This window comes from Echinops telfairi, unplaced genomic scaffold (genome assembly GCF_000313985.2).
Source record: "Echinops telfairi isolate 266 unplaced genomic scaffold, ASM31398v2 ScPeMD7_70;HRSCAF=299, whole genome shotgun sequence".
NCBI classification, from domain to species: Eukaryota; Metazoa; Chordata; class Mammalia; order Afrosoricida; family Tenrecidae; genus Echinops; species Echinops telfairi.
The window spans coordinates 8643155-8654906 of record NW_022103968.1 but is presented as its reverse complement, the minus strand read 5'-3'; the positions used below and the strand labels follow the sequence as shown (position 1 = coordinate 8654906).

The following is an 11752-nucleotide window of genomic DNA, read 5'->3' as shown; positions in this document are numbered from 1 at the left end:
GGATGGATGGATGGATGGACGGACTGATGAATATAAGACTGGTTAAAAGCTTTAGCTATTAAATGAGGATGTCTAACTGAATGTTCTGATAAACCCCTCCAAGGTCTCACATTCTTCCCAGTATCTGTGTTTCAGGCAGCTATTGATCCTGTCAACGATGGATAGGCGTGTGGATTTCTTTCACTTTGGTGATTTAAACCTGATGAGAATACACAGGCTGCTGAGTCTGCTCCCACCAACACCCAGATACAGTCCAATACTGACAACAAAGGCATGGTTTTGTTTGTTTGTTACAGAAGTAGTAAGCCTCATCTTTCTCCCGAGGAGTGGTTAGTGGGTTTGAACCACCAACCTTGTGGTTAGCAGCCCAGCAGGTAACCTATGACACCACCAGGGCTCCTTGTTTGAAATGGAGGGAAAATCATGGACTCATGCCACCTTGGTACCAAAAGGAACCTTGGACTGATGTGACTGACGCCATCTACGCGGAAGATGACGTGGTCTGATCAAGGTCACACTGCCAGAGGCAAGGCCACCTGAGACCCTTGGCCCCAGCTCCTAGGGCAGTGCTCTCTGAGCTACACCAGCCTGCCCTGTGAACTCTCCCATGGTCATTAAGTCAAAAGTTCAAGATTTATGTGTGCTTTGGATGCGAGTGACTGCCAACTGTACTTTTATGGATGCAAAACATAAAAAATGAAAACACACTCACGGCCGGTTTCAGCTCTTAGACGAAGTCTCCTGAACTCCCTAAAGCCCCACTAAGGACTCTGTCTTAAGTCCATAATTAGGGCTCTTAAAAATATCACTAATCAGGACATTTCAATGCATTGACCCCTGTTTGGGGTGGGGGTGGGGGTTGGGGGGGAGGTTCGGCATCTCTTAGAAGTAGCCCCCAGCCTGGCAACAAACTGCAGTTCATCTGTTTTTGGTTTGGGGCAAATGAAGAGAAAACAAAGCCTAACAGAAGGCCCGCTGTGAGGGAGGGAGGGAGGGAGGGAGGGAGTGTGTGTGTGTAGGGGTGGGGTGGGGGAGTGGTCCTAGGTGAGAAATCCCTAGGAGGCATGTGATGATAGAAGCACCTCCATGGACCGTAGGCTGCCCTCCTGAGGGGCACATTTCCCTGGGGGAGTTCCCAGTATCTGTCCTCACAGCAAGGTCCTCCTCCCTTGTCCTCCACCAGGGTGACTGTACTACCTGCCCGGGAGAGGAAGCCAAGAATGAAAAGACACTGAAGCCAGCTACCCAGGGAGCACCAGGGCTGGCCTTAGGGACCAAGGGCCAGGGCCAGGGCCAATTTAGGGTGATGTTCCCATTACAGAGGAATGTCAAGCAATGCCAGCACCTCTGTGTGCCTCCTCCTCCTCCTCTTCTTCCAAATCACCTTGATTCTGTTGTAGAGAATACACACAGCACAGTATGCACCCGCCCGAGTTCTGTGGCGTGGGAGACACTCCACTTGACACTCCTTTCACTCTCTGATTTAAGGAGCCCTGGCGGCATAGTGGTTATGGGTTGGGCTGCAAAGGACAAAGTCAACTGTTTGAAACCACCAGCTGATCCGTGGGAGAAGGACGTGGCCTTTATCCCAGGAATGAGTCACAGTCACAGAACCCCCACAGGGGCACGTCCACCCTGTCCTATGCAGTCGCTGCAAGTCAGCATTGGCTTGATGGCAGTGAGTCTGGTTTGAGTTTCCTCTGATCTAGGGACCCTGGTGGGGTAGTGGCTTCTGTGCTGGGCTGCAAACTGTAAGTTCAGCAGTTCAAGCCCACCAGTCACTCTGTGGGAGAAAGAGGAGATTGAGAGCTTCAGCAACCGAGAGACGGTTCTACTCGGTCAGAGGACAGAGGATAGAGGGTGGATACAAGTTAGAATTAGCTCTGAGGCAGGGAGTTTGGGTTTTGCGGCCATTTGTTTTTCTGGCTTGTTCTACTAGCAGAAACTCACTGTCCCTAGCTTCCTATCTAATCTTTGTTGTTGTCAATCTGGTCCCACTGAAATAGCCCTTCAAGATAGCGCAAGGCTCAAGCAAATGCTGCTTGAGAGTCAAGCTGAATGACCCTTCAGGGTTAAGAGGACTTCAGGGACTGCTTTCTCATTTAAACTTGAAAGATTCTCTCAGGACAACCACTTCAGGAGAAATTTTCAATTCTGTTCATCATTTCCCCTCTTTTGATCGGGACTCTTCTATAGTATCACTGATCAAAATATTCACTCATCATATCCGGGTACCTTTCCAGTTCTTCTGGTCTCGTGGCCAAGGAGGTCACTGTTCCCGGAGACAAAGTAGTCACCCATCCACGTCCTCCTCCTCCTCCTCCTCCTCTGACTCTCCTCTTCCTCTGCTGACGCAGGTGAACTGAGGCCCATGATGTGCCTTGGATGGTTGCTTGTCAGCTTTTAAGGCCTCAGGCCCCACACAACGCACTAGGAGGTGTACATCAGAAGCATTCCATGTGTGGGTAGGCCAAAGACCCAGGGTGGCCCAGGAAACCGTGACCCTAAACCTCCAAACCAAGAGACCACATCCATGAGGTCGGTCTTCCGCATTACACAGCCGCCATTGGGTGGTGATGGTGGTGGTGGGGTGGGATGAGATTGTTCTAAGAACAATGTCACCCAACTTTGGCCAATTCAACGTATGCAACTCTATGGCAGTATGCACAAGCGCTGGCTGTGCAACCCTACCCTGAGTCTGTTCTTTTCTATCACCCTCCCCCTTTCCCCGCCCTTCCCATTCCTGGTAACGACTCATAGACTTTGGTCTCTGTAAACAAAAAAGCCAAACTCATGGCATCACATCGCTCACGACGCACGGCCGCCCAACAGGGCAGGGCAGAACTGCCCCTGTGGGTTTCTGAGACTGGAACTCCTGATGGGAGTAGACAGCCTCTTCTCTCTCCGGAGGAGCGGCTGCTGGTTTTGAGCTGCTGGCCTCGTGGTTAGCCAAACGTGTAACCACTATGCCACCAGGTTTCTATGTATTTGCCCTTTCTTCTCTTTTTATTGACGCGAGTGCATACAGTTATTTGTCCTTTGGTGACTGACTTCACTCAGCAAAATGTCTTGCCATTCTCGCCACGTCTGGCAAACCTCCAGACTCCTCTCTCCCACCAGCTAAGCACGAGGGTACTGGCTGTACCGACCCCAATCTGTGTCTCCATTCATCTGCTGACGGGCATCCCAGTGAGCTCAACCTCTTGGCTCCTGTGACTCGTCCAGCAAGGGACATTGGTACGCCAGTCTCTGAGTCTCCGCTTTCAGTCTGCCGGGTCTATAGCTGGGTTCCTGCGCTTTCCTTATTGTTTTCTATTCCTGGAAACTCAAGCACAGCCGAGACACCCACCGTCGCTGACTCGGATACTCTCTCTACCAGGCAGAAATCCCAATTAGAACAAAATCGACTGGGAGCGCTTCCTATCAGCAAGTTGATCGAGGAGATGGGTCTGCAATCTCAGGCAGCCCGCCCTCCTCCTCCCTCATCACCGCCAAAAACAATAGTCTCCCTCGCCCCGACACGTGGTGCAGACATCTGCAGGTCTCTACGGGGAATGAACCGAAATAGAAAATTACCTTGTCTCTCTCCTCACTCAGTTGCAAGAACGACTCCAGGAGCCAGAATCGTGATAGGCTGTCCTACGATCAATTCCCCGCAGGAAAGGACTTGCTGTCACTCAGGATCCCCCACCCCTCCTCCACAAGAAGCCTCAAGCTCTTCAGAAACACTGCCTGCTGACATGCAAGCTGGAGGGGATGAACGTGCCTCCAGCCAACAGAAGCATCACCCGTTTACGGCCAGGGCCCAGGTGCCCAGGGAAGGCCAGGACCAGTTAGGGTGCAAGATGCTCTGGAGGTTGGCAGTTTGGAACCGCCTCATAGCTGCACGGTAGAAAGAAGCAGGCCCTCTGCTCCCATACGATGGTCCCCAAGCAAACCCAGCGGGGGGTTCTGTTCTGCCTCATGGGATCACCTTTGTGTCCAAAGCCCCTGGAGGGGCCCTACCACCACCGGTTCCCTGATAATTCCCTCCATAAAAGCATCAAATCTGAACCTTTCAAAGCCCTCCATCTGGGTGCATTTCAAAACTGAGCACTGGAGATGTCTGGAAGTGGGCTTCACTGCAGGGCACAGTGAGCAGCGCTTCCTGGCAGTCTGGCCAGCCTGTAAGGACATCACAGGGCTGTCCCCTCCTCGGGAAAGGCCAGCGCATCTAAAGGGCGAGCCGTGAGGTCATCAGTGAGTCAGTGGCTATCACATGACCAACCTGAGGCCATCTGCACATCTGGAATAGGTGGACTTGACTTAGAAGAGTCGGCCGGCCGGAAAGAAAGCAGTGCCCAGTGCTGGCTGTGTCGAGGTGTGTGTGACAGGGTGGGCACAGATGCCGTGCGCAACACGGGCCGTCCAGCAGGCACACTTGGATGAGTGAGCGGAGACTAGCTTGCACAGACGGACCACTCCTAGGAACCTCTAGTAGTGGACACAGGGAGTCCCCGAGGCTGGATCACAGCACCCAATATTTTCCAAAAGGTTTAAACCAAAGCTCACTTTGAGCAGAGAGTTATCACAGAAGGAGCCCCAGCAGGCGCACCAGGGTCATACACTCAACTGCTACCCAGAAGGTCTGCCCACCTGCTGCAGGGACGGAGGGCCTGTGGCCCACCTGCTTCTGTAAAGATGAAGATTCTCCAACACTCACTGACATCTAGTCGACTCTGAGTCACAGCAAGCCCCGCCTTGGGACAGCGCAGAACTGCCCCTGTCGCTCTTCCCGGGAACAGAGAGCCTCATCTTTCTCCCTTGGAGAGGGCTGGTGATCTGAACTGACTTTGAAGTCGGGAGCCCACGCAGAATGCATGCTGGGGACCCCCTGCCCCCACCGAGGGCAGTAATGCGTTGGAACCAGCTCCAAGGCCCAGGACAAGCTGCCCAAGGGCTGTGCTTTGGGAAGCACCCGCTTGCGTTCTAAGCAGGAACAAGATCGGAACCATTCCCGGGCAGGGAGTCATGCCCCTGAGGTCCAGGTCTGCTCCCCAGAGGGGGTGTGTGTGAGGACTAAACTCAGCAAGGCTCTCATGGAGGGCCCAGGCTGGGCCCGACCAGCCACCAGTGAACAGGCTGCTGGAAAAGGCAGGCCTGAACTGTCCCAAGAGGGGCGAACCCACAACAGAAGGGGCGGTCACCCCAATCCGGGGCAGTGAGAATGAGGGCATACCCTATGGAGAAGCCCCCTTGGGAGCCGGAGCTGGAGTCCTGCCCACGATCACCGTGAGCCTCCATCCACTCAGGAAGACCTTGATGTCAGGCTTGGGGGCCAGCAGACCGCAGTTTCAGGGCCAGAACTCTGCGCTCCACCACACTGCCCTGATTCCTGCTCGCTATTGCTGTCATCGTCTTTGACCGCCTTGCTTTCAGGACTCTTGCTAAGAGACTCTCAAAGTCAAATTGGAACATACAGACAGGCTGGCCTTCTTGTATGTAACCATCAAAATTAGAGAAGCAATTGTAGCGAGACCGGGCCAAAAGGAATACCCAGCATGGAATCTTGCTGGCCGGCCAGCCAGAAGATGTGGCGCCCAGGTCTCCACCCCCAAATGGGGACAGTCAGCAGGCCACAGCCAACCCAGGGCCACCGGGTCACTGGGTGTCCTCAGGGGAACATCACACACCCCGGGCACCCGCCAGGCCATCAGAAGAAGGAATCCACTTGGACACTCACTGGGGTGCTTTCCAGGTGGCTGGAGATGCAAAGAATCCCGAGCTTCTGCAATTTTCCCGATTTATCTGGTCAGGCATTTGACACATGAGGTGGCAAAAAATTGTTTTAATGGCAACATCCCCTTTCCCTCCTTGCCAATTACCCTGGTCTCGGCATTCCTCAGGCCACAAAGGCCACAGCTGTTTAATATCAGCCGGCCCAGGCTGCACCTGTGATTCAGACCGGCCTAATCACGGGAACAGATGGCAGTGGCCAGAGTCAGCTAAGAACTGCTATCACTTTAAATAGCATCTAACATTTCATGGACCAAACGTGGCAGTTCCCGGCAGCAGCATCTCTCTGGTACAGCTAACGCCGGCCTCTAATCGCTGGGAGAGCCAGCACTCATCACAGGGCAGGGCCGGTGCCATCTAGAAGCTAATTACAAAGAACCGTGTTTGCGAGGGGGAAGGCCTGGCACCCGCTGTTGGCCGGCCGGCACTGAAACCCAGCAGGCCAGGGGTCCTGGTGGCAAAACGGTGGGGCGCTGGGCTGCGAACCCAAAGGCCAGTGGGGTTCAAACCCACCAGTCCCTCCAAGGGAGGAAGATGAAGCCGCCGACTTCTGGAAAGATTGGCAGCCCCAGAAACCTACGAAGGAGATCTCTCCTGTCCCACGGGGTCACTAGGAATGGGTTCGAGTGTTTGGGGCCACCTGGCCCTGCGGCTCAGGAGGATCACCTGGAAAGCCACAGCAGGCAGGGCTTCTGAAGCCAGTAGAGCGTCTCCTCACTCGGCCTAGTCAGTCGTTGGTCGTTGACCTTTATACACCTTGCTGTTAGAATTCACGACTTCCCATGTGTTGGGAGGTAACCTACTATAGATAGGGCACTTGATCATCAGGAGAATCCAAGACTTTGAACCGGTTCGTTTTGGTTCAGCGCCCTGCTGAGAACCTGGCTTTCCACTCAGATACATTGAGCCAGTAGCTACACAGTAAGACCCTCGAGTGATTCACATTGTAGCAAGAGTGCTGTATGTGTGGGGGAGTGAGGGTGGGAGGGGTGATCCTGTAAGAATCACTGGGGCATTTCAGTCCTAGGTGAAAAGACAGAACAGGTTCAAAGCCCCCAAACAATCAACCAAACCATGCTGATGGAAGGGGATGTCCCCGCCAGCGCTCTCAAAAACCACTCAGTGCCATCGTCAAGGTCAACACTTGGCAATCCGGTTGGGCAGAGTGGGACTGCCCTTACCTTTCCAAGACAGTAACTGCTCATGGGAGTAGCGAGCCCCGTTTTTCTCCTGGCCAATAACAGCAAAGGCTAAATGACATTAACTATTCAGCAGCTGAGTGAAAAAGTGGGAACCCTGGGGAGCAAGGGGCGGGAGGCACAGATGCCATCAGCGTCCCTGATCTGTCCATGTAGGCACAGTTGAGGTGGCACGTGGTTTACTGTGTGTGTTCCACGATAACCATAGAATAAACTAAAGAGCCAAGCTAGCCCAACCCGTGAGGACCAACTCAGAGCTGAGGACTAATCACGACGGTCCTCCAGAACACCCCGACCTTCCCCGCCACCCCCACCCCCACCCCCACACCAGGTCGTGAACCAGGGAATGGGCAGCTGGTGGAATCATCGTTCTGGTCTTTGCACACCGGGTCACCACTCTCTGATCTATGAAACGGGACCTGCTGGCCTCCCCGCTTCCCTTGTCATGGGAGGGCGGGGGAAGGGGGCCTGGGCTGCACCATGCCTGGCCGCTCCCTCCCCTGCAGGGGAACGAGATCACTAAAACACAGAGGACATCTTCTGAGCTCTTCCAGCAGCGGGTTTGAAGTACAGGCACACTTTCTTACACGCACAATGGGCAAGACTCGCCGTGAACGCCAGCTCCAGGCACACAGGTAGTGAAGTGGGTTTCACGCTGGGCTGCTCACCAGATCGGCAGTTCAAACCCACCAGCTACTGCCCTGGAGAAAAGATGCCGCTTCCGTTCTCCTCAAGATTTACCACCTCCAGAGCCAAAGGGGCAGTTCTACTTGGCCCTGCAGGGTTGCTGTGACTCAGAACTGCCTCAATAGCAGGGAGAGAATGGCAGTGTGACTAAGCATTCACCTGCAACCAAAAGGCCCGCAGTTCAAAGCTGCCAGCCCCTCCTTAGGAGAAAAATGAGACAGTCTACTTTTATATAGAGGGCAACCTTGGAGCATATGGGTCATCTCTACTCTGTCCCAAAGGGCCAGGGGTCAAGCAGACAGCAATGAGTTTGGTTGTTATTATTGTTATTAGTGTCGTTGTTGTTGTTTGAAATGAACTTGTATGTCATTAAAGATCCCAAGTCCCCCTCAATTTCCCTTTGGTTATTTTAATAACAAGCAGACATATATGAAGCCACGATTAAATGTCCTCACATGGACTACAAATGCTTTGAGGAACATGTGGATGCCACACCTCAGTGGAGACCAACGTCCAGTCTCCTGAGGATCATCCTGGACAAGGACTGGTCCCTGTCTGGCCTTTTCTGAACTGAACCGCCAAGTGCACACACAGGCTCCTCTCTCGGAGCCCCGTCCTCAGGACAGCCCCATGGGGGGTTCACCTTCAATCTACCATCGAAGAAAAGGAGGCACGGAGGCTCATCAAATGGCTTACCCGAAGCCATCCAGCTTGATGGTGGCAGAGCAGGCCACCCACTTACCCCCCACCGTGAGTGCTCAGCACGAACAACCCTTGAAGACGCAATGGTCCTTTTGGGTCCCTTTCGAGTGCCTCTCCAAGGTAAGGCCCTCCTCCCCTGCTCCCAGGTAGCGTGCCACCTGTCTGAGGAGGTCCGGGTTTTTCAACCATGGCACCACTGACATTTGGAATCAGAGCATGCTGTGTTGTGTGTCTACAGAAAGGGGTGAGTGATGTCCTGAGCACCCCTGACCTCTACCCAACGGACACGCCCCCTCCATGTTCACAGGCAAACATTACCAATGGCCCTGGGGTGTTCGGGGAATCGCCAGCAATGAAAAATCTCTGGGTTAAGGTAAGCCCCACCCTCCGGTATCAAGGAAAACAAGACGTTCTCGGATTCTACAATGTTTGTCCATCTCCAAATACAGGGAAGGCCAGAGGAAAAGGAGACCCCAGGAAAAGCAAGGGCCACGGACAGAAGGAAAGGCAATGGAGAGAAGGGGACGCAGGAAGACTGGTTTATACTCAGGTTTGACCATGGGACAGCAGACAGTGCGGGCGGAGGGCGCGGGGCATGGGGCGCAGACGCAGCGTCCAGAGGAGAGGCCAAGAAGACAGAGTGCGCACGTCCCTCCACTACTTACTCTTGCTGCCATTGTGCTCACTGACCAAGTCCTCGGGGCCGTCGGGGTCATCCTCGTCATCTCCAGAGGAGATTGCATCTGTATTCAAAAGAACAGATTCGTGGGTGTGTGGATGGCGGGGTGCAATGCCAGAGGTGGCAGCTGGCTACCAGAGGGCAACGAATCCCGAGACCCGGGGACCGGGACACGCTGCCTGAGGCTGCTCGCTCAGTGAAGACCCTTCCGATGGCTGGGATTCCCCTCAGTAAGGAGCCTTAACCCGGGAGGACCAGCACTTTGGGCGTCAACATTCTTCAAACAGGCCATCGCCGCGTTGGGTCCTGGCGCAGCTGAGGTCTCAGTGGCAAATCCATCCCGACAAGTTGACTGATGACATATAAGACCCCAAGAGTCTTCCCAACACAACCTTTCAGCGTTTTTGTGTTTTGTTCTGTCCCGGGAGGGTGGGGAGGGGGGCTTGAGGATTCCCCTTCAAGAAAGAAATTCATCCCACACAACACCCGGCCCCTGTGAGGCCTTCCAACCAGTGGCTACCATGAGGGGCTTCATAAGAGTGATGGGAACACGGGATTCAAAGATGATGGGATCTCCCCACTGACTTTCGCAAGTGTGCCCCCACCACCACCACCCCTCCTTTGTTTCCTGAAAGCACAATTCACAGCTGGCCATAAAAGAAGGGGGAGGGGGAGGCTTTGGCAGCATCCCTCTCCCTGCATGAAGGAAAACTCAAGGAGAGAAATTCCCATCTTAATGAGAAATCAGAAACCTTGAGCTTCCAAATTTCAATGCTACCATAGAGAAGCCAGGGACGACAGTGCACTGAGGGGGCTTCCTCTACTGAACACAAGAACTCAGCATCTCCAGGACACTAGGTCTCCTGGGAGACCCTCTAAGCCAGATCTATAGCATGCTGTGCAGCTGTGTGCCTGGGTCCAAGGGGCTGGGAGCACTATGGGTTCACCCAGAAGGCAGCTACGAAGAAGGAAGAGCAGAGGGCGCCAGGCCCACTCACCTGTGACATTGACCATGAAGTACAAGGCCTCACTGTCTACTGTCCTAGCCGCAGTACAAGCATAGAGGCCGGAGTCTCTAGACGTGGTGCCTTTTATCTGCAAGTACTGCCCAATAAGCACTGTCCTATTGTTGGGCCCCAAGAGCACCCCATCCTTAGTCCAACTGATCATGGAGGCATCTTTCAACAGGCAGCGCAACTCTAGCGACTCCCCGGGCGTGGCCACGTGCACTTCCGGTGGAGAGATTTGGTACTTGGTTGGTGGCTCTGCAGAGAGGCGGGAGAGAGAGGATGGAGATGGTTGGGAAGGAGAAGAGGGAGAGAAAGTCCTAGGTCAGTGGCGGGCCTGGTGGCTCCCAGGGCAGGCTGGTCTTGTTTTCCCAAGGGGCCCCAGCGGGTGTCCTGTCTCGGACCTGCGCCCCAGGAAGTGCCCCTTAGGCCCTTAGGAGCAGACTGTCTGAAAAGTCAGCTGGGAGAGAAAGGGGTGGGAGGGAAGCGCGTGGCCAAGGCTTAACACCTACACGTGGCCCGGCTTTTCAAACAAACCACAGCCTGCTTGGAGAGCAACCATCAAGCAGAACAGGCTCACAAGGCAACGTCCTGTGTCCTAATCTTGAGGGGGGTGGGGATGGTGTGTGTGTGTGTGTGTGTGTGTGTGTGTGTGTGTGTGTGTGTGTGTCACTATTCACCACCCGCCCCTCTCCCCAGTCAGCATGACTGGTTCTCACACCAACACACACATGCACACAGGTACCTACACACACTCACACATGCATGTCCCCATGCACACATGCACACTGCTGTGTGATGTATATAGTTGCTGCTGTCACAAAGCCACGTTTCTGAGAATAAGCAACCCCCACCCACCCACCCAAGGAAAACAAGTGGACACCGACCCACAGTGTCGGAGCCCCAGTGGCGCAGCGGTTAATTGCTCTGCTGCTAACGGAATGGGAAGGGTCGGCTGTTTGAGCCCAGCAGCCGCTCAGCAGGTAATGGGTATGACAGCCTGTGTCTGTAGAGCTGACAGCTTTGTGAGCCCCCGGGCAAGCTCTCCTGTCTTGTGGGCCATGTGAGTTGGCTTCAATACCATGGCACTGGTTTGACCACTTTGCTTTGTTCTGGGGGGGTCCTCCGTGGTGCCTGGGTCCTCAACCGGGGGAGACATGTCACTGGAGGGTGAATTCTGTGCTGGTGGGGTCCAGTGTACAGCCTGCAGGCTTTGTCCACACACTTCACAGGACAGGAGCCAGAACGCCTCCACCCCTCCCTGTCCAGCCCCCTACCACACACGCCCTGGCCTTCACCGCCTAGGGCAGCGGTTCTCAACCTGCCTAAAGCCAAGACCCGTTCATACAGTTCCTCATGTGGTGGTGACCCTCAACCAGAAAATGGTGTTTGCTGCTACTTCATAACTATCATTCTGCTACTGTTATGAATCTTCATGTAAATATCTGATCTGCAAGACGTATTTTTATTATTACAAATTGAACATCATTAAAACAGTGATTCATCACAAAATAATATGTAGCTATATATTGTGAACTGTTTATTACTAATGACAAATAAGTGAAATTTTGTCTTGAAGCATGGTGTAGCATGGGTAACAGTCTTCATGCCGGGTACTTGTAGGTGGGTGTATCTGCACATGGGCAGACCTGCCTGGAGACAGATAGAGGAGCGGTGTCTCGGTTCCTAAGACCATTGTTAAT

At 53.9% G+C, this 11752-nt stretch overlaps 1 protein-coding gene across 10 annotated transcripts in view; it reads right to left on the bottom strand.

The window, feature by feature from the left end:
* Positions 1 to 11752, bottom strand: part of FGFR2 (fibroblast growth factor receptor 2) — a 125040-nt gene that overhangs the window by 83284 nt on the left and 30004 nt on the right. For 5 of the 10 annotated variants that reach the window (XM_045291220.1, XM_045291219.1, XM_045291217.1 and 2 more), the window contains exons 2-3: positions 10041 to 10307; positions 9029 to 9106 (exon numbers count right to left, since the gene is read on the bottom strand). The exons of 3 other annotated variants lie outside the window; for them this stretch is intronic. In XM_045291220.1, the coding sequence (XP_045147155.1) occupies positions 9029 to 9106; positions 10041 to 10307 (345 nt within the window). The remainder of the gene's footprint in view (positions 1 to 9028; positions 9107 to 10040; positions 10308 to 11752) is intronic. 2 more of the 10 variants (XM_045291221.1, XM_045291222.1) reach the window with 1 other exon arrangement.